The sequence below is a fragment of the Scylla paramamosain genome, chromosome 31, assembly GCF_035594125.1.
Source record: "Scylla paramamosain isolate STU-SP2022 chromosome 31, ASM3559412v1, whole genome shotgun sequence".
NCBI lineage: Eukaryota > Metazoa > Arthropoda > Malacostraca > Decapoda > Portunidae > Scylla > Scylla paramamosain.
In genome coordinates, this window is record NC_087181.1 from 4,372,770 (window position 1) to 4,400,584 (window position 27,815).

Here is a 27,815-nt window from a genome sequence, read left to right on the forward strand (position 1 = left end):
AATGTGTGCCTGTCTGTCTACGTGATGCTTTCCTCCGCTGTTTCATTACGTAGACAAAATACAGGAACAGGAATATTGGTTTTATTTATTAATAGACTGGTGTGGTGGTAGTGGTGGCGGCGGCGGCGGCGGCGGCGGCATCAGTAGTATTCAGGCGTCACATCTGTTCCGTAATAGGGAATGAAGGCAATACGTATGCGATGGCAGCTTGAAGGTAACAACTGGTGATGAAAGGTGGTGGTTGGTGGTGGTGGCAGGGGCACTCTCTCTCTCTCTCTCTCTCTCTCTCTCTCTCTCTCTCTCTCTCTCTCTCTCTCTCTCTCTCTCTCTCTCTCTCTCTCTCTCTCTCTCTCTCTCTCTCTCTCTCTCTCTCTCTCTCTCTCTCTCTCTCTCTCTCTCTCTCTCTCTCTCTCTCTCTCTCTCTCTCTCTCTCTCTCTCTCTCGGGAATTAGCCAGCTATCCTCTCAGCCTCATCCCTCACTTACTCCTTCCCTCCCTCCCTCAACCATTCAGCCAGAGTCACTCTTATTGCTTCCTCAAGTCTCTCTCTCATCCCTCATTCATCCTTTTATCCTTATCCTTCCATCATCCACTCTTCCGCTCCTTCCTCACTCCTGTCCCTCTGATATTCACTCACCCGCAGCCTGTTCCCCTACTCGGCTGTTTGTCACGCCAGCAGCAGCAGCAACATTTGTGATTCAAAGGTAGCGTGATATGAGTAGGCTTGAAAGAAAGTTTGAATCAAGTCCATATATACAATTTACACCAACAAGAGTTCACTCGTTACGGGGTAGTGTAGTAACGTGGTGGTGATTGGTCTCTGATTACTGGAGAGATTAACAATACGTCACTGTTTTGTGTCAGTGAAACAGCGACATTACTTCACTTAATTTTATAATTTGTTCAGAGTCTGTGCACACACTAACGCTGTGGCCCTCCGTCGGCCGGCAGGGCTCGGAGGACGCGGCCACTTTCAGCGAGCGTCACTCCTTCTCTACTCTCTCTGCCTCTGTAGGTGCTGCCGGCTAACATACAGAGGACCTACAGTAGACATAACATCAACATTTGCATCAGAACCACGTGGTCAGGATGGCGCCTGCTGTTGTGTTAGTTGGCGATATTTGTTCAGACGAACAGGGAAGTGTCCTGTACTAAATAAACAAAGGACAACTTCCGTGATGTTTAACAGAGTCTGTTCCTACCTGTCCTTACCTACCTATGGGTACAAGCCCTCTCTCATCTACTTTCACCGCCATTCCTCCCTCATCCCTTCCCATACAGTTCTCTCCCCCTTCCCCTTCCCCCTCCTCTCTCTCTCTCTCTCTCTCTCTCTCTCTCTCTCTCTCTCTCTCTCTCTCTCTCTCTCTCTCTCTCTCTCTCTCTCTCTCTCTCTCTCTCTCTCTCTCTCTCTCTCTCTCTCTCTCTCTCTCTCTCTCTCTCTCTCTCTCTGCAGACGAGTGGAGTTGTGTTGTTCAATCAGTTTTTCTAATGTGTGTGAAGTGGTTGGCGTGGGTGGCAGGGACGTGGAGGGCGTCACGCTGGTAGTGTAGAAAAGAAAGCAAGAGAAAAGTGATGCGGTGCTGGTGTTTAATACCTGAGTGAAGTACTGGCGTCGTAAAGAGCATTTCTGGCCATTGTGGTTTCTGAGAGTTTAAATAGTGTGTTTTTGTAATGGCTCGTTTATCATATATTATATTTTCTCGTGGAAGAAAATTGTGTTTTTATATATATACATATGTATATATGTTACGCATAATGTGGACAATTGCCTAATGTGAACATTAGGCAGAAAATTGCCTAATGTGCACATCAAGCAAGTAGGTTGCGTAAAGTTTACAAATTGTTAACATTAGGCAAAAAATGCCTATTGTTCAAATTATGCAGCTCAATTTTGCCCAATGTGAATAAGGAAAACATACCGAGACGCAATTGATTACGGACGTGACGATGCTGATGTGCTCTCTCTCTGGGCTGATATGGGCTAACCTAACCTAACCTAACCTAACCTAACCTAACCTAACCTAACCTAACCTAACCTAACCTAACCTAACCTAACCTAACCTAACCTAACCTAACCTAACCTAACCTAACCTAACCTAACCTAACCTAACCTAACCTAACCAAACTGTAGACACTGGTTTGTCATTCAATTCACATTAGGCAAAATACCCTTGCCTAATTTGAAAATCATGCCTAAAGTGGACATTAAGCAAGTAAGTTGCCTATTGTCAACATCGTGCAAACAAATTGCCTAATGTGAACATTAGGCAATTTCACTGCCTAATGTTCACATTAGGCAATTATCCACATTATGCGTGACATATATATATATATATATATATATATATATATATATATATATATATATATATATATATATATATATATATATATATATATATATATATATATATATATAAAATTCTTTCAGTACAAAAGAAAAATGCTTGAGAAAAGAAAAAACGAATCACGAATGTATATATATATATATATATATATATATATATATATATATATATATATATATATATATATATATATATATATATATATAATAATTAAGTAAACAATTTTCCTCGACGTCAAGTCGACATCAAAACTTGCTCCATTCACTCCGTTCATTGCCAAACTGAGACCATGTGCCCGACACGTTAACAAAAACAAAAAAAAAAAGGAAAATAAATTCTATATTTCGCTGCTGAGAGAGAGAGAGAGAGAGAGAGAGAGAGAGAGAGAGAGAGAGAGAGAGAGAGAGAGAGAGAGAGAGAGAGAGAGAGAGAATGGTGGCCAGTCTAAGGCGAAAGAGAAACCAAGGTAAACAAAACAAAGGGAAAGTGAGAGAGAAAACAAAAGAAAAATACAGATGAAAAGAAAATCTGCTGTAAAAAAGCACCGCAGAAACAAAAATGAATGAGAAAGTGTAATGAAACGATGTGATAATTGTGTGTTTTGTGAGCCAGCAATTGATTATGCTGCACCCCCGCCTCCTCTACCACTACCACTACTACCACTACTACTACTACCACTGCAAGTGTTGGAGCAAGAGGTGACAGAAACGAAGAAGCGCAAACACCTGGAGATATCTGAGCCTGTTTAGGAAGTTACAAATAGAATATGAAGCAAAACTCAGACTCGCTGAGAGAACTTTGAGAGGACCGTGAAGAACAACTCAAGAACAACAGGCCCGAAGTGGAGGACCTGTACGAGGCCAAGGTGAGAGAGAGTGAGAGGGGAGTGGATAGGTGACGGATTTGAACGGAAGAAAGATAAGGGTGGAGAGAATTGAAGGTTGTAATTTCTAGGGACATTGGGAGAGAGAGAGAGAGAGAGAGAGAGAGAGAGAGAGAGAGAGAGAGAGAGAGAGTAGGTGACGGATTTGGTCGTTAGAAAGACTAGGGTGGAGAGAATAAAAAAAAATGAGAGTAAAGTCAGTAAATATTTAACACGTTAGTCGCCACGCGTACCATCGCCGTTACATTTCAGACTATTCAAGGTTGCCGTGTGTACCACTGGCTGAACATTCATCACTTTTTTTCCCATTTTTTTTCTAACAATAAATTCCACTAAATAATGGGCAAAAATGAAACGCAGATCTTTTAAACAAATGTTGATTATTAATTATCATTATTTTTAATGTGAGGCAAAAATAATGATGGTAAAATAATGAAAGAGTATCTTTTGTGAAGTGACATTGTAACTGGTCAAAATACAAAGGTGGAACTCTAAATTGTAATGATAAAACTTGTCTCAGTCACGGCTCAACATACAGATGTAGTATCCTTAACAACTGTCATCTATATATTCTTTTATTATAAAGAAAATCTGTGATTGCAAAACAACATAACATTTTTACCTACTCTTATTGAAATCGATACTACTCATATCTTGTACAAAGGAGAAACTTTTCCTGTAACAAATGAAAGCCTGTGTCCTGTTTGCTGCTGCACAAAGAAAAGGCTTTATCCTTGAACATTCATATAAACAGCTTCTTCATTCCTTGTGTAATGAAAACAGTGACTCAAGAAATGATTATGATTATAGCAATTTTTTATTTTTTATTTTTTTTTTTTTTTTATGTAGGAGGGACACTGGCCAAGGGCAACAAAAATGTAAAAAAAAATGCCCAATAAAATGTTAGTCTCATAAAAGGGTCAAAGCAGTGGTCAAAAATTGATGAATAAGTGTCTTGAAACCTCCCTCTTGAAGGAATTCAAGTCATAGGAAGGTGGAAATACAGAAGCAGGCAGGGAGTTCCAGAGTTTACCAGAGAAAGGGATGAATGATTGAGAATACTGGTTAACTCTTGCGTTAGAGAGGTGGACAGAATAGGGATGAGAGAAAGAAGAAAGTCTTGTGCAGCGAGGCCGCGGAAGGAGGGGAGGCATGCAGTTAGCAAGATCAGAAGAGCAGTTAGCATGAAAATAGTGGTAGAAGACAGTTAGAGATGCAACATCGCGGCGGTGAGAGAGAGGGTGAAGGCAGTCAGTTAGAGGAGAGGAGTTGATGAAACGAAAAGCTTTTGATTCCACCCTGTCAAGAAGAGCAGTATGAGTGGAACCCCCCCAGATATGTGAAGCATACTCCATACATGGACAGATAAGGCCCATGTACAGAGTTAGCATCTGGGGGGGGGGTGAGAAAAACTGGCGGAGACGTCTCAGAACGCCTAACTTCATAGATGTTTTAGATAGAGATAAGATGTGAAGTTTCCAGTTCAGATTATAAGTAAAGGACAGACCAAGGATGTTCAGTGTAGAAGAGGAGGACAGTTGAGTGTCATTGAAGAAGAGGGGATAGTTGTCTGGAAGGTTGTGTCAAGTTGATAGATGGAGGAATTGAGTTTTTGAGGCATTGAACAATACCAAGTTTGCTCTGCCCCAATCAGAAATTTTAGAAAAATCATAAATCAAGTGTTCTGTGGCTTCCCTGCGTGAAATGTTTACCTCCTGAAGGGTTGGACGTCTATGAAAAGACGTCGAAAAGTGCAGGGTGGTATCATCAGCGTAGGAGTGGATAGGACAAGAAATTTGGTTTAGAAGATCATTAATGAATAATAAGAAGAGAGTGAGTAACAGGACAGAACCCTGAGGAACACCACTGTTAATAGATTTAGGAGAAGAACAGTGACCGTCTACCACGGCAGCAATAGAACGGTCAGAAAGGAAACTTGAGATAAAGTTACAGAGAAGGATAGAAGCCGTAGGAGAGTAGTTTGGAAATCAAAGCTTTGTGCCAGACTCTATCAAAAGCTTTTGATATGTCCAAGGCAACAGCAAAAGTTTCACCAAAATCTCTAAAAGAGGATGGCCAAGACTCAGTAAAGAAAGCCAGATCACCAGTAAACCGGCCTTGACGGAACCCATACTGGCGATCAGATAGAAGGTTGTGAAGTGATAGATTTTAAGAATCTTCCTGTTGAGGATAGATTCAAAAACTTTAGATAGGCAGGAAATTAAAGCAATAGGACGGTAGTTTCAGGGATTTGAACGGTCACCCTTTTTAGGAACAGGCTGAATGTAGGCAAACTTCCAGCAAGAAGGAAAGGTAGATGTTGACAGACAGAGCTGAAAGAGTTTGACTAGGCAAGGTGCAAGCACGGAGGCACAGTTTCGGAGAATAGGAGGGACCCCATCAGGTCCATAAGCCTTTCGAGGGTTTAGGCCAGCAAGGGCATGGAAAAAAAATCATTACGAAGAATTTTAACAGGTGGCATGAAGTAGTCAGAGGCTATAGGAGAGGGAGGAACAAGCTCAGAATCGTCCAAGGTAGAGTTTTTGGCAAGGGTTTGAGCGAAGAGTTCAGCTTTAGAAGTAGATGTGATAGCAGTGGTGCTATCTGGTTGAAATAAAGGAGGGAAAGAAGAAGAAGCAAAGTTATTGGAGATATTTTTGGCTAGATGCCAGAAATCACGAGGGGAGTTAGATCTTGAAAGGTTTTGACACTTTCTGTTAATGAAGGAGTTTTTTGGCTAGTTGGAGAACAGACTTGGCATGGTTCCGGGCAGAAATATAAAGTGCATGAGATTCTGGTGATGGAAGGATTAAGTACCTTTTGTGGGCCACCTCTCTATCATGTATAGCACGAGAACAAGCTGTGTTAAACCAAGGTTTAGAAGGTTTAGGACGAGAAAAAGAGTGAGGAATGTAGGCCTCCATGCCAGACACTAGTGAAGGTCACTATTGATGAATAGAGTGCTTTCTTTCAAAACATTGGAGGTATACATATATCTTGCCATCACACTGATTACATACACTCTTCACTCTCCTACCTTCTCAAGCTGCGCTTGCCCGCCCTTCATTCACACTAAAGATTTAACAGCGCCCTCTGCATCTTTTTCTTACTCTTCTAGAATGACCCTGCAGTCCAACAAGAAAATGGTGTTCTCTTACCTCTCAGAGAGAGAGAGAGAGAGAGAGAGAGAGAGAGAGAGAGAGAGAGAGAGAGAGAGAGAGAGAGAGAGAGAGAGAGAGAGAGAGAGAGAGAGAGACTGACTTCCATTGTTTATTGTGTGTGCTGGAGATCCTATGGTGGGAGAAATAACTGGAGATGCAAGGAATTCCTTCATTAATTCTGTGTTCTTTGCATGATACTTAGTAAAGAGAAGGAAGGAATTGACTGTTACTGTTCCCAAAAGAGGTGCAAATGTTACCTGGTCATGTAACTTGCCAGTTTTACACAGTGGCCAATAGTAGGCTGACGTCATTCCTTAAAATTAGCCAAGTTCACTACATGCCCTCACAACACTCACAAAAATAATCATTGCAAACAATCATAAATAAAAAAAAAAATTTACCTGATTTAAATAAGTCACTTTATATATATATATATATATATATATATATATATATATATATATATATATATATATATATATATATATATATATATATATATATATATATATATATATATATATAAGGAAAAAAAAATTACAACCCTGTTAGAATGTTGAGAGAGAGAGAGAGAGAGAGAGAGAGAGAGAGAGAGAGAGAGAGAGAGAGAGAGAGAGAGAGAGAGAGAGAGAGAGAGAGAGAGAATATTTTGGGTTTGTCTGTCGCTTTTTTTTTTCTTCAGAAAAATTTGTTTGATCTACTACTACTACTAACATATCTACTACCACCACCACCACCATCACCACCACTACCACTACTACCAATACCACCACCACCACCACCACCACCACCACTACTACTACTACTACTACTACTACTACTACTACTACTACTACTACTACTACTACTACTTCCACCACCACCACCACCACCACCAACACCGCCACTGCTACTACTACTACTACTACTACTACTAACACCACCACCACCACCACCACCACCACCACTACTACTACCACCACCACCAGTACTACTACTACTACTACTACTACTACTACTACTATTGCAGGTGACCCATGAACTACCCCTAAGAATTGTGATGAAGAACCAGAAGTGGGCTGTAGGTGACGAGATAACTACCCCAGGTCATCCCGGAAGTGGCGAGGTGACCCCATACAACTCCAAAAGGTCGTGGAGGACGCCAGGCATAGCCACGTGGTCGCCTACACTCAGCCATCCACCTCACCTGCCCCAGACTGCCACCCGGACATCATCCAATCACAAGAACCCAGATAAGCCCTTCCGGGTTCCTTGGTTGTGGTTAGCTAGCTAGTTTATTTAGGAGTCGCTTGCTGTAGATAGGAACCCTCCTAAGTCTGTTGCATTTTTTTTTTTTTTTTGTGGTGTAACGCTGTGCTCTACGTGAGTGATAGTGTTTATCTTTATTACTTGCTTTTTTTTTTCCTGAAGACCAGTTCTGTGGTTATCTTGGAGGTTAACGGAGAAGAATACTTCACACCTGTGTTTGTTGTTTTTTTTTTTTTTTTTATTGGTCACTTTTTTGTTGTGATTGTTATTTATTTATTTATTTTTATTGAAATATGTGAGTGTGAATGCAGTACAATATATACAGATGTGCATTCCAGAGTGAAAGGAAGGCGTGCACAGAGTAAAGTGCACAGGATGCAATGCCTTTTTTTTTTTTTTATCACCAGATCTTGATTGATTTAAGGAAATGAAAACTTTAATGTGAGTACCTTACAAAGACACTTGACAATACTGATGTCACCTCACCTCGTGCTTTCACCTTAACACCTACAAACATTGGCTAGACACAAGGTCATATAAATAATTTATTCCCATTCATTCTCATCTTTACAAATTACAGTCTTTACACATCAAATCACCTTTATTCATACACTTTAGGGGGGTTGAAGGATCGCTAATCCCATGTTAAATTGCCTATATTCAATTCGTATTTCCTCCCTCATTTATTGACCAATTCATTTAAAAAATATTTTGATCAGGAGAACAATAGAAGAACAATGTCTATCGTTTTTTTTTTTTTTTTTGTACGATAAGATTTTTTTTTTTTCGATGAAAAGTGAAAATAAAAACTCTTTCAAATATTTACTTTCAAATATTTGTCAGAAATCAAAATCAACTCCAAGCCAAAATTAAGATAGCAGACTTTGTTCGCCTCTTATAGTTCAATAAGCCGCAATAGCCCATATATGTGTAACAGCAATAACAACGGAGATAATTTTTATATGCCAAAATCCGCCATTTTAAGATATGTCAAAGTTTAAGGGGTGACTATAATTCACCTATTGCAGCTAAGGACTTGAAATTCACATGATATATACATCACAATATGTTGAAAAAGCAGACATAGATTAATTTAGTTACTCCGATTGGTTTTGTACATAGACCTAAAGGGATTCATGATTTCACCCTTAATTACCGGGGGGGGAGTGGGGAAGGCGGGTGAAAACAATTTTTGTTATATTTCGACTTATTTTTAAATAAAAACCAGTGTTTAACTGTTTAAAAATAAATAAAATATTAATGCAAAAGATATCTAATGCGGACACATTAACTATTTGCTAGATTTACGGAAAAATAATTATTTAATTTTTCGTATAAAAATTTGAAAAAATAGTTAGACGTAAAATTTCGTGCTCTCTAATGTTGTACGCAGCAAAAGAACCGTAGATATTCATAGGAGACTGAAGAAGAACGGGTATGTCAGAAAAAAAATAAATAAATTCTCATACATGTCTCGCGGCGGGCGAAACCGTGGAATTTCTTAACAGAAGACCTCGTTACATAAGGGGATTTTTTTTTTTTAATCAAAATGTTAGTTACATATATCAAAAGTGGAAAAAAAAATGTAGAAAATCATAAAAGAAAAAACTTGAATTTTTTTCATGTCCGGATCGTTCAACCCCCCTTGATGCAAAAAATGTTTGCTCGCCTGGCGTTGTTAACACACACGACACACTCTTCTTCCCTTGAGAAAAGATAGTAGCCTCACGAGTGTCTTACTGTTTCATTGCAGAGCCTCTCCTCTTGATGACGACGTGTACACTGTCAGCTACACTTTGCAGCGTCTCAGACTTAAATTTTTCCCAATATCTTTGTATCTCAATTTCAGATAAATTGTTCTCTTTCCAAGGGTTGAGGAGAACATGGTCGTGCTTCAAGTGAAGCCACTACAGCCACTCCCTGACAAGTCTTCCACACTGGTGAGTGTTGTTCAAGCATGTCTTAGTATTGCTAATTCCTTATTTCCCAGAATATGTACCACTATGTTATGGAAATGCCTTACCAACACAAATAACGTCAAGCAAAAATAAACTCTAAACTAACTAAGTGATGAAAAACGTAGCATCATCCGCTGCACAAAACAATATAGCAGTGAAGTGACACTGCTAGGACTTGAAGCAACACCCGCCTGCCTCACTGACACCTGCCGTGGTGCCAGGGGACGCCCAGGCCTGTGCTGCCTCCACGCTGAGAGAGGGAGAAAGAGAAGAGCATCAGAGAGGAATGACCGTGGCAGAAAGGATGGTGTGTTAGGTGACTGGTTCAGACAGTGACAGTGGACAGAAGAAATGCTGGAGAAAGATTAGACCACAGGTGGTTCATGTTGTAGTTGTTCAAGGTTTGGCAGAAAACTTTTTTTCTAGACAGACAGTGGCAGCAGACACAAAAGAGAGGATGGTGTGGTGGACAAGAGGATGCAGGGAGACGGCAGACAGAATGGAAGCTACAGATGAAAGAAGAGCAGGTTAAGCCATGACAGCAGACAGACACACAGACAGACAGATTGGATCAGAAAGTATTATTATTTAGTGAGGTAATGGGGACCTGTACAACCCTTCACAGTGCTGACTACTTGATAGCAGAGGTGGTTCATGTTGGTTCAGTATTTCAGGATTTGGTTTGAGGCTGTTACGTGAAAAGAACAGTCTGAGGAACGACAAGTTGTATTGTCACTTGTAAACAAAGTGGCACAGTGTTATTATAACATTTAGAGCCAAAGCTGTACCAGCTGCCTCAGTGTGCCATGTCCATTATATACTGACAGTCACCTTTGTCATAGGAGAGGGAGGAACAAACCTTGAATCGTCCAAGGTAGAGTTTTTAGCAAAGGTTTGAGCGAAGAGTTCAGCTTTAGAGATAGATGTGATAGCAGTGGTGCCATCTGGTTGAAATAAAGGAGGGAAAGAAGATGAAGCAAAGTTACAATACTCGTAGATGGTTTTGGGTAAGTGCCAGAAATCACGAGGGGAGTTAGATCTTGAAAGGTTTTGACACTTTCTGTAATGAAGGAGTTTTTGGATAGTTGGAGTTGGCATGGTTCCGGGCAGAAATGTAAAGTGCATGAGATTCTGGTGATGGAAGGCTTAAGCACCTTTGGTGGGCCACCTCTCTATCATGTATAGCACAAGAACAAGCTATGTTAAACCAAGTTTTGGAAGGTTTAGGTCAAGAAAAAGAGTGAGGAATGTACGCCTCCATGCCAGACTATCACCTCTTATGCACCTCTTATGCACTCGGCACACAGAGACGGTCTCTGTCACGGAAGCAGTAGTCATTCCAAGGAAAATCAGCAAAATACCTCCTCAAGTTCCCCCAACTAGCAGAGGCAAAACGCCAGATAAATAAGAGGCACCTTCGCTTAGGGGATCCTGAGGAGGGATTGGAGCGATAGGACAAGATACAGATACTAGACATGGTCGGAGAGCCCAACAGAGAAGAGAGGGTAACAGCATAAGCAGAAGGATTAGAGGTCAGGAAAAGGTCAACAATGTTGGGCCTATCTCCAAGACGGTCAGGAATACGAGTAGGGTGTTGCACCAATTGCTCTAGGTCGTGGAGAATGGCAAAGTTGAAGGCTAGTTCACCAGGATGGTCAGTGAAGGGAGAGGAAAGCCAAAGCTGGTGGTGAACATTGAAGTCTCCAAGAATGGAGATCCCTGCAAAAGGGAAGAGAGTCAGAATGTGAACCACTTTGGAAGTTAAGTAGTCAAAGAATTTCTCATAGTCAGAGGAGTTAGGAGAGAGGTATACAGCAGATAAATTTAGTATGAGAGTGACTCTGTTGTCGTAGCCAGATGGTGGAAAACTCGGAAGATTCAAGAGCGTGGGCACGAAAGCAGGTTAAGTCATTGCGCACATAAACACAACATCCAGCTTTGGATCGAAAATGAGGATAGAGAAAGTAGGATGGAACAGAAAAGGGGCTACTGTCAGTTGCCTCTGACACCTGAGTTTCAGTGAGAAAAAAGATGAGGAGGTTTAGAAGAGGAGAGGCAGTGTTCTCCAGATTGAACGCGAATGTTGCAGAAGTTTATGAAGAAAAACTGAGAGGGATGTCAAAACATTTAGGGTCGTTACCAGAAGAGCAGTCTGACCCGGGGACATTTGTGGTCCGCTCACCAGATGGGGACTCCGAGGCTGGTGTAGGAGTATGTGTGTAAGTAGGTGCTTGTAGTTTTGTGTGCAGGAAGAGAGATATCTCCATGATTATAAGGTTTGGTATGAGTGAAAACATCCTTTGGTTTCCACAGATATGTACACACTAGTAACAGTTTCCATCTGTAGCACCAGAAACTGTCTTCCTCACACGAATTGTTTCATTGCCGGGACTTGAAGGCTGATGAAGCAGAGCGGCGGAGGTCACGCCCCTAAAAAAGAAAGAAAGAAAATGAAAAAAAAGAGATGAAAGGGAGAATGAGAAAAAAATGGCGAAACAAGAGGAAAATGGGAAAAAATAAAGGAAAAAATTACGAATAAAGACAAAAGGAAAAATGAGGAGAGAGGGAAAAAAGGGGAAAAATGGAGTAAAGAGGGGAGCACTTAGGGAAAACAAATCAAACAATAGGGCATTAGATTGTGATTAGGTGCAGCAGGGATGGATCATGACGATTAGAGAGAGAGAGAGAGAGAGAGAGAGAGAGAGAGAGAGAGAGAGAGAGAGAGAGAGAGAGAGAGAGAGAGAGAGAGAGGAAAACATATTATTACACACACACACACACTTTTCACAGGTAAATAAAAAAATAACCCTCTCTTTTACCTTATCTGTCACAATAACCCTTTTCTACCTCCTATCCCTTCCCTTCCATTTGAAACCGAACCATTAAGAAATATCACTTGCTTCTCTTCTGTAACTTATAATGAAACACTCGAATTAATTCATAAGGAACTTAATTAGTGAAGAGATAAGATTAAAATGCATTATAGGAAAAAAAAGTGAAATATGAATGAGTTTGAGGAAAGATGAGAGAGAGAGAGAGAGAGAGAGAGAGAGAGAGAGAGAGAGAGAGAGAGAGAGAGAGAGAGAGAGAGAGAGGCTTAAAAGGTAATGGATTCTACAAGTGAAGAATGTAAGGTATTGGATCCGAAAGCATAAGGGATTGGACGCCCTGAGTGAAGCGGTTACAGGTGTCTATTGTTCCCGTGGTATATATATTGAAACAGCTTGTTCGCCACCTTTCAATTTCATATACAGGGTGTAACGCGAGTTTCTGCAAATGCTGAAAGATGTGAAAGAACGTGTAATTCTAAGCAGAAAATGTTCTATACACATATGCATTTTAAGGCTTTGTTCACCCGCCAGAGGAGTTGAAAATGTACGGGACTCGCGGGCGTGCTCTGTGAAATGACTGATACGTGGTTGTGTTGTTGCAGCCTCGGAGGTGCCACTTGGTCAAATTACAAGTGGTTTAATCTTATTTTTTGCAGGCTATGGAATGTTGCAGCATCTTATAACAAGACAAATGGTATTAAAAAACATGTAATTTACCAATAATCATTACATGACAACATTATTGCGGTGATTAAAAATACTCCTGTAAAATGCTACGTGGCATCATCAAAACTAGGGAGCAAGGGGGAGGGAGTCCGAGCGACCTTGAAAACAGCTGAGCGATGATGCCACGTAGCATTTTACAGGAGTACTTTTAATCACTGCAATAATGTTGTCATGTAATGCTTATCGGTAAATTACATGTTTTTAATACCATTTGTCTTATTACAAGATGCTGTAATATTCCACAGCCTGCAAAAAATAAGATTAAACCATTCGTAATTTGAGCAAGTGGCACCTCCGAGGCAATGCAACCGTCTGTACTTCACCTCAGCTACACGCAGAACACAGCAGTGTGTCCCATGCATTTACAGTTCTTCTGACGCACGCCGGCCACCACCAGGATCGGCGGGTCGGACGTGATGCGGAAGAAGGCGTGGGAACCGTAGTATTCATCCACCGTCCACCGCTCCCCGTCGCTGATAGAGCTGCTCCTCGTGTCACAGCTGAGGAAGAGAGAGGTGAGGGTTAAAAGGTCACTCCTACAGGAACACGAAGGAAGAACGAACACCAATCAATAGACATGGGCACTCGGAGGGATACAAAGGAAAAACAAGAAGTAAAAGATACGGACAAGGGGTTGAAATCGCTCACACATGAAGAACAAACAGTAATAGATAAGAGCACGGGGTTTAGATCACTCACAAAAAAATACAAATGAAGAACAAACAGTATATCTAACTTGTATTTTGGTTCTTCCGAGGCTGTTTGTGATAAAGTACACTAGGCAATCTTGTAAAGTGGATGTGGGCTGTAAAATGCGAGGATGCAGGCCCGGTGAGAGGGAGGGAGGGGGCGAGGAAGGGAGGGAGAAAGGAGGGAAGGAAGGAACTTAGGAGAAAAGAAAGGAATAAATAAAAGCAAAGCCTTCCCCCAAAAAAAAATAATAAATAGATGAGTAAAATAAAAGCAAAACGGAGAATAAAAGAAGAAAGGAAGGTATGAACAAAAGGAGCGGAAAGGAATAAACGGAAAAGAAAAGGGGAGAAATCAAATGAAAAAGGAAGGGAGGAGGGATAAAAAAAAGAAAACGAAATAACGGAAAGGTAGAAAACGAAGAAAGGAAATCAAATAAATACAAAAAGGAAGGAAGAACGAAAGGAAGGAAAACGATACCATAAGTAATGAGTAAAACGAAAAGAAAGAATAGACGAGAGAGAGAGAGAGAGAGAGAGAGAGAGACTAGATAAACAAGGTTCGAGAGTGGCGAGGATGGGAGAGGCTGGAGGGTGGTGAAGGAAGGGGACAGGGGAATGGATGAGCAGGGCAGGGCAGGTAAAGGAGGAGGGGCAGTGAAGGGAAGGAGGAATAATGATGGAAGAAAGGTAATTGAGGGAAGAGGGACGGTGGAGGAGCAGTGAAGGAAGGAGAACCAGGGGAAGTAGAGGCAGTGAAGGAAGGAGAGGGGCCGTGGAGGAAGAATAGGGACGTTGTTGTAACCCAACAAACAAGAAATGAAACATGTAACAAGAGACACGAATGAAACAAAAATGAAGAAATGAAAAGGGAAACGAGAAGTAGAAAGAATAAATGAGGGAAGAAGATGATAAACACGACAGAAGGTATCAAGAAGGTATCACCACCCTGGCAGGTAAGAGACGAGACGTGACGTCACCACCGAAGAGAACAACAAGATGCGGTGAGTCATCACAAGACTAACAGGGCCGGAGATTAGCACAAGATTACAAGAAGAGGTACCCAGGTGGCCATCACTGAATTAGTATACGAGAGAAGCAGAGGTCACCAGGAGTAGGTGACGTGGACAACACGGACAGCCGGCACGCCATAGGAACCGCCGTCCCTTTGTTCCTGATTAGAAGAAGTGATTACCAAAGCTACTCGAGAATGAACCTTATTGAAAGTTAAGGGAAAATAAACTGAATGATCGAAGTATGGGAAGATAACCTCGAAAATGATCTTTGTTGAAAGTCAAGGAAAATGAACCGTATGATCAAAGCATGAGAAAATAAATATAATTACTGGAAAATCAACCTTATTGAAAGTTACAGAAAAATTAACTGAATGATCGAAGTACCGGAAAATCAATGTTATAGCAACGGAAGCCTTGTTGGGGCAAAAGGTCGCTCTAACAGCACGTGTATATTATGAGGTGTAGGAGACGAGAATAGACAGAAGCAGACAGAGAGACAAGCTAGACAGAGCTGTCAGACTAGAGAGGGTCAGGATGGGCAAGCCGCCTGTCACAGTACCAGTAAGTAGAGCCACGACTGGAGCGTTTTTTTTTTTTTTTTTTTTTTTTTTTTTTATGTAGGAAGGATACTGGCCAAGGGCAACAAAAATCTAATAAAAAAAAATGCCCACTGAAATGCCAGTCCCTAAAAGGGTCAAAGCAGTGGTCAAAAATTGGTGGATAAGTGTCTTGAAACCTCCCTCTTGAAGGAATTCAAGTCATAGGAAGGTGGAAATACAGAAGCAGGCAAGGAGTTCCAGAGTTTACCAGAGAAAGGGATGAATGATTGAGAATACTGGTTAACTCTTGCGTTAGAGAGGTGGACAGAATAGGAGTGAGAGAAAGAAGAAAGTCTTGTGCAGCGAGGCCGCGGAAGGAGGGGAGGCATGCAATTAGCAAGATCAGAAGAGCAGTTAGCATGAAAATAGCGGTAGAAGACAGCTAGAGATGCAACATTGAGGCGGTGAGAGAGAGGCTGAAGACAGTCAGTTAGAGGAGAGGAGTTGATGAGACGAAAAGCTTTTGATTCCACCCTGTCTAGAACAGCAGTATGAGTGGAACCCCCCCAGACATGTGAAGCATACTCCATACATGGACGGATAAGGCCCTTGTACAGAGTTAGCAGCTGGGGGGGTGAGAAAAACTGGCGGAGACGTCTCAGAACACCTAACTTCATAGAAGCTGTTTTAGCTAGAGATGAGATGTGAAGTTTCCAGTTCAGATTATAAGTAAAGGACAGACCGAGGATGTTCAGTGTAGAAGAGGGGGACAGTTGAGTGTCATTGAAGAAGAGGGGATAGTTGTCTGGAAGATTGTGTCGAGTTGATAGATGGAGGAATTGAGTTTTTGAGGCATTGAACAATACCAAGTTTGCTCTGCCCCAATCAGAAATTTTAGAAAGATCAGAAGTCAGGCGTTCTGTGGCTTCCCTGCGTGATATGTTTACCTCCTGAAGGGTTGGACGTCTATGAAAAGACGTGGAAAAGTGCAGGGTGGTATCATCAGCATAGGAGTGGATAGGACAAGAAGTTTGGTTTAGAAGATCATTAATGAATAATAAGAAGAGAGTGGGTGACAGGACAGAACCCTGAGGAACACCACTGTTAATAGATTTAGGAGAAGAACAGTGACCGTCTACCACAGCAGCAATAGAACGGTCAGAAAGGAAACTTGAGATGAAGTTACAGAGAGAAGGATAGAAACCGTAGGAGGGTAGTTTGGAAATCAAAGCTTTGTGCCAGACTCTATCAAAGGCTTTTGATATGTCCAAGGCAACAGCAAAAGTTTCACCAAAGTCTCTAAAAAAGGATGACCAAGACTCAGTAAGGAAAGCCAGAAGATCACCAGTAGAGCGGCCTTGACGGAACCCATACTGGCGATCAGATAGAAGGTTGTGACGTGATAGATGTTTAAGAATCTTCCTGTTGAGGATAGATTCAAAAACTTTAGATAAGCAGGAAATTAAAGCAATAGGACGGTAGTTTGAGGGATTAGAGCGGTCACCCTTTTTAGGAACAGGTTGAATGTAGGCAAACTTCCAGCAAGAAGGAAAGGTAGATGTTGACAGACAGAGCTGAAAGAGTTTGACTAGGCAAGGTGCAAGCACGGAGGCACAGTTTCGGAGAACAATAGGAGGGACCCCATCAGGTCCATAAGCCTTCTGAGGGTTTAGGCCAGCGAGGGCATGGAAAACATCATTACGAAGAATTTTAATACGAGGCATGAAGTAGTCAGAGGGTGGAGGAGAGGGAGGAACAAGCCCAGAATCGTCCAAGGTAGAGATTTTAGCAAAGGTTTGAGCAAAGAGTTCAGCTTTAGAAATAGATGTGATAGCAGTGGTGCCATCTGGTTGAAGTAGAGGAGGGAAAGAAGAAGAAGCAAAGTTATTGGAGATATTTTTGGCTAGATGCCAGAAATCACGAGGGGAGTTAGATCTTGAAAGGTTTTGACATTTTCTGTTAATGAAGGAGTTTTTGGCTAGTTGGAGAACAGACTTGGCATGGTTCCGGGCAGAAATATAAAGTGCATGAGATTCTGGTGAAGGAAGGCTTAAGTACCTTTTGTGGGCCACCTCTCTATCATGTATAGCACGAGAACAAGCTGTGTTAAACCAAGGTTTAGAAGGTTTAGGACGAGAAAAAGAGTGAGGAATGTACGCCTCCATGCCAGACACTATCACCTCTGTTATGCGCTCAGCACACAAAGACGGGTCTCTGACACGGAAGCAGTAGTCATTCCAAGGAAAATCAGCAAAATACCGCCTCAGGTCCCCCCAACTAGCAGAGGCAAAACGCCAGAGGCACCTTCGCTTAGGGGGATCCTGAGGAGGGATTGGAGTGATAGGACAAGATAAAGATATGAGATTGTGATCGGAGGAGCCCAACGGAGAAGAAAGGGTGACAGCATAAGCAGAAGGATTAGAGGTCAGGAAAAGGTCAACAATGTTGGGCGTATCTCCAAGACGGTCAGGAATACGAGTAGGGTGTTGCACCAATTGCTCTAGGTCATGGAGGATAGCAAAGTTGTAGGCTAGTTCACCAGGATGGTCAGTGAAGGGAGAGGAAAGCCAAAGCTGGTGGTGAACATTGAAGTCTCCAAGAATGGAGATCTCTGCAAAAGGGAAGAGGGTCAGAATGTGCTCCACTTTGGAAGTTAAGTAGTCAAAGAATTTCTTATAGTCAGAGGAGTTAGGAGAGAGGTATACAGCACAGATAAATTTAGTATGAGAGTGACTCTGTAGTCATAGCCAGATGGTGGAAAACTCGGAAGATTCAAGAGAGTTGGCACGAGAGCAGGTTAAGTCATTGCGCACATAAACGCAGCATCCAGCTTTGGATCGAAAATGAGGATAGAGAAAGTAGGAGGGAACAGAAAAGGGGCTTTTGTCAGTTGCCTCAGACACCTGAGTTTCAGTGAGGAAAAGAAGATGAGGTTTAGAAGAGGAGAGGTGGTGTTCTACAGATTGAAAATTAGATCTTAAACCGCGAATGTTGCAGAAGTTAATGAAGAAAAAGTTGAGGGGGGTGTCAAGACACTTAGGGTCGTCGACAGAAAGGCAGTCCGACCTGGGGACATTTACGGTCCCCTCCCCAGATGGGGACTCCGAGGCTGGTGCAGGAGTCGCCATGATGATTTTAACATTTTGAGTGAAGGGTGTGTGTGTTATTAGGTGCATGTAGTTTTGTGTGAAGGAAGAGAGTTGTCTTTAGAGGGCAGGCTGTGACTGCCCCCTTGTGTTGTGAGACACAAAGGGAAACGTTCAGTGAGGTCACAGCTGGGTTTAATGATAAGTTCACAGCACCCCCTGAACAGTGCTTTAGACCTCACTGGGAGTAATTATCGTTTCGGCAGGTGTCTACTGCCTCCTCCATCCAAAATATAATTTAAACTTTAAATAAAAGAGCGTTTATGAAGGAATATAGGTCGGCATGGTCAATCTTGACAGGAATTTGGGTCAACCAAAAAAAAGGATGAATTGAAATCCCGCACGATCCTCCATTCAAAACTCGCGCCCTCTAGATCATCAAGCAAGAAGCAACAGTGTTCAATGTGATAGTGGTGAGCGGTGTAGCGTGGATGTGTGCGTCCGTCAATCTTTCGCAGCTACGCCTTTCCGTGAGGCGGCTGGAGCAGGAAATCGCCGAGCCGTGCTGCAGAGAGGTGAGTGCACTCCTGGCCAGGGTGAGGACGAGGCAGTGACGTGTGCAGTGTGCTGTGCTGTGGAATCATGGGATGCGGCGGGAGGGTCAGGCTGTCATGGCGGCAGCCTCTCGCGGTCTTGAGTACTGTATGACCAGGCCACAAAGTTTCATATCCCATATCGTAGTTTCCGGTGGTTGATATGCACGGGCGATACTACTACCATGACTGAAAATTAGGGAACTAAGATTGCCCGGTTAGCTTCTCTCTCTCTCTCTCTCTCTCTCTCTCTCTCTCTCTCTCTCTGGAAGCTTATTTGCGCTCACTTACCTGATGGACTGCGTTTGAATGAATGGCCACAGTGAGGGTGCAGTCACAGATAATAGTGATGATGAGCTGGGGCTCCACACAGTTCATGGAGGATAAAACACGTATTTATGGCCAGGCACCCCCACCACCCATGCCTTCCTGATGCGCCCTCCCTGTCGGCTGGGTTGTGGGCACGTGTGTGTGTGTGTTAGAGTTTCATTGAAGTACGAGTAAGTGTAGTGCATATATTCTGTTTGGTGCATTTTCAAATTATTTTTAGTAGTTTTAATAGGTGAATAATAAATAACTTGGATATACTATTAATGCTTTATTTATATTAGTAGTATAACAGCAGGTATTCAGAAATTTTAGCAAGTATGTGCTGCGTATAAAGCATGAAAAACAGTACAAGACACACTAGATGTGTAACACAGGGCAGAAAATAAAACCAAGGTGTTACTATGAAAGACAGCAGCATTCATAAGAGACATTTTTTTTCCCACACCTGCACAGACATTTGGCAACATCAAGGTGTTTATCAAACACTAATGCCTTACAAGACAGAACACATGGTTAGTTGCATTAAGAGATCACACAAAAGTCATCACTCTCCTATAGCATACATATATAATATACAGCAACACCAAGAGACATTGCAGTATTAAGAACATAAGAAATAAGGGAAGCTGCAAGAAGTGATCAGGCTTACACGTGGCAGTCCCTGTATGAAATGTACCTATTTCCACCTATCATCCTCATCCATAAACCTGTCTAATCTTCTCTTAAAGCTCCCTAATGTCTTAGCACTAACAACATGATTACTGAGTCTTTTCCACTCATTTACCACTCTATTTGGGAACCAATTTCTTCCTATCTCTTTCTTAAACCAAAATTTTTGAAGCTTGAACCCATTCTTTCTTGTTCTATCCTGGTTGCTGATCTTAAGAATTTTGCTTACATCCCCCTTGTTATAACCCTTATACCACTTAAAGACTTCTATCAGGTCCCCTCTTAACCCATGTCTCTCTAAAAGAATGTAAATTTAACAACTTTAATCTTGCATCGTAAGGAATACTCTTTGTCCCCTGTATCCTTTTAGTCATTCTCCTCTGTACTGATTCTAATAGACCTATATCTTTCCTGTAATGTGGGGACCAGAACTGCACAGTGTAGTCTAGATGAGGTCTGACCAGCGCCAAATATAACTTTAATTTAATAACTTCAGGCTTTCTACTTTTAACACTCCTAAAAATTAATCCAAATATTCTATTTTCCCTGTTTCTGGCCTCTGCATTGCTTTCCTTGACAGAATTCAGAGCTAACTATAACTCCTAAATATTTTTCGTACCCTGAACCTACCAGAGTTTCGTTCTTTATTGTGTACCTACTGTGTGGGTTTCCTCTACCTATGCTAAGTACTTTGTATTTGTTGATAAACTGCATTTGCCATCTGTCCATCCATTCATTCATCCTATCTAAATCTGCCTGCAAGTAGATGGCATCTGATTCTGACATAATTAATCTACCAGTCTTTGCCTTCAAATTTACTAAGATCACTACTAATTCCACTATCCAAGTCATTGATATATATTAAAAACAACAGTGGCCCTAATACTGATCCCTGTGGCATCCCACTAATTACATGACCTCACTCGGATTTAGAGCCATTTATTACAACACCTGTCGCTTAGCCATGACCTTATCCAGCCTAACACCTTCCCATCTATCCTGTGTGCCCTAACCTTTCTTAGGAGCCTCTGGTGGGGTACCTTGTCAAAAGCTTTACTAAAGTTCAGATATAAGATGTCGTAACTATCACCATTATCTACTACCTTGTACACTTTACTGTAAAACCTTAACAAGTTGGTCAGGCAAGACTTCTCCTTCGTGAAGCCGTGCTGTGACTGATTTATCATGTTATGTTTGTCTAAATGCTCCTTTATGTTCCTCGCTATTATTGACTCCAATATTTTACCCACAACTGACAGGTCTATAATTAGATGCTAAAGTTTTATCTCCTTTCTTAAAGATGGGTACTACATTAGCCTGCCTCCACATTACTGGTACCTCACCTGACTCAAGTGATTTCCTAAAGCCAGAGACTAATGGCTCACTAATAACCTCTGCATTCCTTAAGTACTCTGGCACATATTTCATCTGGTCCTGGTGTCTTGAACTTTTTAGCTTATCTATCTCCTGTTCCACTATCTCCTTAGTTATGAAAATATCTATCAGCTTCTCATTCTCATTTGCTTTAAACATCTGTTCACAATTTGGCATATCCTGCATGTTTTCCTGGGTGAAGACAGTTAAAAAAAATACTCATTCAGAATTTTAATTATCTCCTCCCCAGAACTAACCAGCACCCCATTTGCTGCCTCTAATGGACCTATAGTATCCTTATTCTTCGTCCTGTATACCTGATAAAATCTCCTGGGGTCCGTCTTCACCTGGCTGGCTACACTTAATTCATAACTGCCCTTGGTAACCTCCTGACTTATAACTAATTCATTATATTGTGGCCTTAAAACTTCTTCACCTACCCTTAATCTCTTATATATACTTCTCTTCCATCCTATATAATGTTTGAACCTAGTAGTCATCCATTTAGGGTAATTTTTCTGTGATCTTATCACTCTATACGGGATGTTTGCTAACTGTCCTATATGCAGTTTGTCTACAAAATATTTATACAACTCATCTGCATTTTCTTCGCCTAATCCCCTCATTTTGGCCCCTTCCATCCTCTCTACTCCCTCATCTACTCACCTCGACCTCACCTCTCCCATTTCAGCATGACCTGACCCTCCAACATACATCTATCTCACCCTCTCTCTCTCTCTCCTCTGCCCCCTCTGGACACATCTTCCCTCCTCTCGTCCTACACCCTCACATCTCACCTCACCTCACTCATCCTGCCTTATCCCTCTCAACTCAGTCCCAGACCTGACCTCACCCTGCATCTATTGCCAGTCAACTCCTCTCCTAAAGTCAGGTATTTTAATAGTGTTTTTGCTTCTAAAAGTTGCTTCCCATTTTATTTTGTATCTAATTTCCCAATGGTCACTGTTACCTAGCTGTCTTCCAACCTCTATCTGCATGACTGCTTTCGTATAATATTGTTCCCCCTTGTGGGTTCTATGACTACCTGTTTTAAAAAATTATCCTGAGTTACCTTAAGAAATTCCTCTACTTCCTTCTTACCCACCATCAGGCTTCAGTTGATATTCCTAAAATTAAAATCTCCTATCACACATACCAGACTGTACCTTCCTGCTCTATTTATCTCCTGCCACACTGAGGTGTTAATTTCCCTTGTACTGTTTGGTGGCCTGTACACTACTCCCAGTACTGCTGACTGTGATCCTTCCTTAATATCTACCCATATCGACTCTTTGAATGTTCATCAGGAGGTAACAGAGTCAACATAGCAAGGCTACACCACCTAACAGAGAACACAAAGACTTCCATATCAGAACAAATGACATAGCAACTCAATACTACATACAACAACAACAACAACAACAACAACAACATTAAAGTAAGGATATACAGTGGGCATATGGCAGCTAAAGATATAGTGTTAATAACATGTAGCTAACCAAAGAAAATTTCAGAGAAGAGAAGTATTTGTCACCACAAAGTAAACATGCAGAATTTAAGTAATTCTTGCATATGCTGTAACAAAGAGCACAAACCTGATGAAATGCTGCATTGCATGAGAAAAATAAGAGGACTGATATCAAATGCCATTGTAAGATATATCTAAAATTACATATATTGTGAGAAAGTACATTATGATAGATATCTTTATATATATATATATATATATATATATATATATATATATATATATATATATATATATATATATATATATATATATATATATATATATATATATATATATATATATATATATGAATAATGCATCATGATAAAGTGAAGAAAACATTATATGCAGGATAAAATACAGGATCCTGAGCTTGGACATGGGACATGCAGTGAGACAGTAGGACAAGAGCAGAGTAGTTTGCAAGAATACAGTGAAAATAAAAACAAAATCAATTAGAAAGAAATTTTGTGGGCATATCTGTGTGCTGTATGCAAATGAACTATTCAACTTTTCATATTTATTTCTTCCCATTTCTTACTTAAGGATATAAAATACTCCAAGAGATATAAAATACTCAAAGCTTTTGGTTAGTTGTTGAAACACATGCAAAGGCAACACAAACTTATGACTGGTAAAGAAAATACACTTTTTTTCCTCATTGGGAAGTGAAAAGGCCACGTGAAATCATAAATCTAATCTGCCTCACTGCTGCTGTCTAACTGATGGCTAGTATCTGACAAAATATCCTTGTCATTTGACATTCATGAGGCTCAAAAATCTTCTTCAGGCACAATCAGTTACATGGAAAAGATTATGAGGTAGAAGTAGTCTGATGCCATCACTGTATCTTCAAATTTAGAGTTAGGAACTGAAGTCAGTGGGGAATCCAAGTCTTAATCTTGTCAAGGAAGTGTGGTCTTGTCAAGGAAGTATGGTTCATCTAATTAATAACTAAGGTAAGGGAACTGAACAAAGACCAGTTGTGCCACAGCACCTGAAGTGCTGTCTTGTTACAGTGTGTGAATGGCACAGTTTCCATGGTGTTCTTGCATTCCTTGCAAATTTTACAAGATTTAGCAATAAACATCATCAAAATGAAGAGTAACTAAACTATTTCAATAATGAAAAGGATCTATGCAGCTGATATACATGCCTATACTGCAATAAGGACAGCTTCTTGTGGCAGTAAGCCTACCATGGAATGTGTGTCTATTCTGTTCATTACTTGAAAATCCTACACATGTTGAATTTACCAGTTAGGAGCAAGTCTCATATTTTTAAGCTGATGATCATTGAAAATTAAACGTTCATCATTTAATTACATTACCCTGTATGTACTTTACTTTTCTCCTTCACAATAGTGTTACCGAGTCTCTTCAAAAGCTTCGGTGAATCATCCGAGAAATGGATCCATTTACCATTGACGGCAAACATGTCAAGATTCCAAGAGAAGAACATTGTATTCCCTCTTGGTCAGAGGAAGAAAAAAAAAGTGCAGTTACTTAAGTATCAATGTCTTAAGCCTAATGAACATGTCATCATTCTCACACTCTGCATAATATCAGTCTTTCCCAGATAAAAGGAATAACCTAAAAAATTTCCATTTCTCAGTTCTTTAATCACAAACAAAAATGCATGGTTTCCAAGTTTCAAACTTTTGTCATGTTCACTAGTATCCTTGCCTCCAATAATGGAATCAGAAACCTGGTAAAAATTAAACAAATCTTTGATGATACTCATTACATGAGATATATTGCCTTAAAGTAACTTCCTTTACAGGACTGCCAGAGTTTGTTGCTCCTGCTAACAAAATGTTTCTCAACGAGAAATGCAGTGCTTACTGTAATCCTTTTAGGACTGTGATAATATACTGCTACAGCAAGCTGCCTCCTCCTCTTCCTCCTCGTCCTCCACTGTCACACTAATCAAACCATATCATTGATGTCCAGTGAAAAATTACAACATCCTGGGAGGCAGGAAATCTGCTGCTCTTTGCATCAATTGCTGTGGTATTGTGCTGGTCTTCCTTCCAGATTGCTGGACTGTCATGGGTGGTGTGGATGGTGTCCCTGTAAATATGGAAATATGGAATATATTAGCATAACTTTGTGTCATTATTAGCATACTAGTATATGCATTTATTTTCTTGAGTAATGCTATTACCTCTGTTAGTAACAGAATAGATTAACAACTTTTCTCTTTCTATCTCACCTCTGTCATCTTACACTTTTCCCATACCCACAACAACTGTCCTCTTCAAGTAAGTGATTAACAGTAATTATAAACCTTATATACAGTCATTATTCCCACCACATCTTTTCCTTGCCAAAAACATCTTAAAATACTTGTTCACATTGCTCATCACATCAGTTAACACGCTTGACTCAGATGTGCCAGTTGTGTTTCCTTTCCTGCTGTAAGCCACTTTACCACAATTCAGTCTGTAAAAAGAAGCATTTTGGTAACTGGAAAGCAAGAATTGCACAAAATTAAGTTATACATATTGTGAAGTATTAGTATATAAAGAAATGTATGATTGTGTATGGACAAATGGTGAAAGAAGATAGGATTTGTTAGTAGTGGAGGCAGAAGTTGGTTTATTATATTCTATTTATTCATATTTATATTGATATTCATATTTATATTCATATTATTATTTATTTTTATTTATTTATGTATTTTTTTGAGAAAAAATAACCACATGATTTCTTCCCACCTCTGTTTTTAATTCAAGCTTGATCAAGTTAGATTAAAAGAGAGGAAGGAAGTGGTTCTCAAACAGAACGGTAGATGACGGGAGTAGGCTCTGTAATTAGGTTGTTTGTGCAGAGTCAGCAGAGAGCTTGAAAAGAAGATTAGACAGATTTATGGATGGGGATGATAGGTAGAAATAGGTAGATATGTTTCATACAGGGACTGCTATGTGTAGCCCTGACGGCTTCTTGCACATTCCCTTATTTTCTTATGTTCTTAGAAAATGGGTTAGATAATAGTGGGAATTATGAGATTGCTGAATGGTATCTGCTAGCAAATATGTATATACTGAAATGAAAGCTCATCATATAATGTAATATAGTACATACAGTATATAGGCTTCAATAAGGTTGTGAATGTTATTAATCAATATTTAGGATCTGTTGTTTAAAAACTATTTCATCATGAATGTCATTTAACCACATTTACCACAACTAAATTAAACATTACCAGTTATAACACAGTTGTGTAGTCACAGAAATGCTCTGTGGTATGTGCCTGAAGTTCGTTTATCTGCAGGAATTGGAGCTGCATTGTTCAGCAGATGTGTTGTGCTGCAGGTATGCTTGAGCTCAAAATTTTCAGTGTGGACAGACTGCTTGTGCTCCACACATGGTTTTCCCAAGACTTGGAGCCACTGCAATCACCTGGAATCATATTTAAGTTTTTAAATTCTTACTGAAATTCTGAAAGTATAATGAAAATATTTTCTATAAGATAAATAAATAATGAAAACTTGGTTCATATTCATATTTCAAGAACCAGTAAAGGAAAAGAATTTGCAGCCAGACAGATGCCCAGAAATAGTTTTACCCACTCATGGGCTATGTTGGGGTACACTAGGGTTGCCATATATGAACTATCAAAATTCCGGACACCTTCACTAACACCTGATTATGGTCCTGATATGATACTGGAAAACATGTAAATTAATTAAAAGAAACTCAACTTATTTACCTTTGCATATGGCTGATAATCTTGAATTCCGTTTTTCCACTTAGCTTAGTTGGTGTCTTCTAACTCTTCTTCAACCACTGCGTGTGTTGCTTGATGTGCCGATACATATTTTTCTGTAGGTCTTATATTTTTAAGTAGTTCCTTGTTGGACTTTAAAAAGTTGAGGAAGTCAACGCAAGAGGTCTCTCAGTAGTTGTACTGTACAGTCAGAATACCTTTCATTGTATCAACACTCAGCTTGTTCCTTTCCTTCGTCCACTGACTTTGCATCAGCGAAAAGACTCGCTCCACATTAGCATTGTGGGATGTTACAGCAAAAAAGAATTGTGCAATTCTGAGCAGTTCTGAGTGGCATTCAATATTCTTTGATGCTTCAAAGTATCTGGTCCATTTTTTATGTGCTGGTAATTTACTGAAGTCTTCATCATTCTTGTTCCTTTCTACAAACTGCCTCAAGTTACAAACTTGGTCAAAGCACTTTACATCATCAAGCTCTATTCCCTTGTCTATCAAGTATACAACACAAGGTTCCACATCAGTCCAGTTTGGCATTTCACTCAAGACCATCCACTTGAAACAAGAGAACTCTTCCAGTGGTTTCATCCACTTAGCTAAGTACTCTGAGCATCTGTTGTACAGGTTAACTACTTCAACACAGAACCTGTTACACTCTTCTTCTTTTCCTTCTGTGCGCTTCTGAGTAATTAGTCCTTTAACTTTTAAAGACATGAAATGCTGGTTCTTTCTTTGTGCAAGTACTTTACACACAGACTCCAAATTTGTCAGCACTTCTACAACAGAGTTACTTTCCTTTTCAATTGTTTGAACGTGTGTGTGAAATACAGCCATTAAAGAGTGCATGTGCCAGAGGTAAATCTCACTCATTTCATTTTCAAAGAATTTTTTTATTACTGTTGGTGGTTGCTCTTTTGAAAGAAAGGACTTAAGAGCAGGAAACATCTCTATCAGCCTTGTGATGCCAGGAAATAGTGACAGCCAACGACTCTTACTATGAGAGAGAAGCTTCCTGTACTCAACCTCAGCAAATTCACAATACTCCTTTAGTTTTTCAGAGCGAACTGTGTAGATATGAAAATGCTGATAAATCTTATTGATAATATTTTCAATATCAATATCCAT

At 40.4% G+C, this 27,815-nt stretch overlaps 2 protein-coding genes across 7 annotated transcripts in view; one reads left to right on the top strand and one right to left on the bottom strand.

Annotated features, from left to right (window-relative positions):
* LOC135116399 (uncharacterized) overlaps window positions 1–27,815 on the top strand; it is a 294,907-nt gene that overhangs the window by 77,781 nt on the left and 189,311 nt on the right. For 2 of the 6 annotated variants that reach the window (XM_064033836.1, XM_064033837.1), the window contains one exon: window positions 7,402–9,580. The exons of 2 other annotated variants lie outside the window; for them this stretch is intronic. In XM_064033836.1, the coding sequence (XP_063889906.1) occupies window positions 9,524–9,580 (57 nt within the window). In that variant the 5' untranslated portion in view covers window positions 7,402–9,523. Of the gene's footprint in view, window positions 1–7,401; window positions 9,581–18,893; window positions 19,061–27,815 lie in introns of those variants that run through there. 2 more of the 6 variants (XM_064033839.1, XM_064033835.1) reach the window with 2 other exon arrangements.
* The window catches only part of LOC135116397 (uncharacterized), a 4,851-nt gene continuing 417 nt past the window's right edge, over window positions 23,382–27,815 (bottom strand). Inside the window, exons 1-3 of the mRNA XM_064033833.1 lie at window positions 26,676–27,815; window positions 26,169–26,365; window positions 23,382–25,405 (exon numbers count right to left, since the gene is read on the bottom strand). The exon at window positions 26,676–27,815 is cut by the window's right edge and continues 417 nt beyond it. Of these exons, the coding sequence (XP_063889903.1) occupies window positions 26,862–27,815 (954 nt within the window). The 3' untranslated portion in view covers window positions 23,382–25,405; window positions 26,169–26,365; window positions 26,676–26,861. The remainder of the gene's footprint in view (window positions 25,406–26,168; window positions 26,366–26,675) is intronic.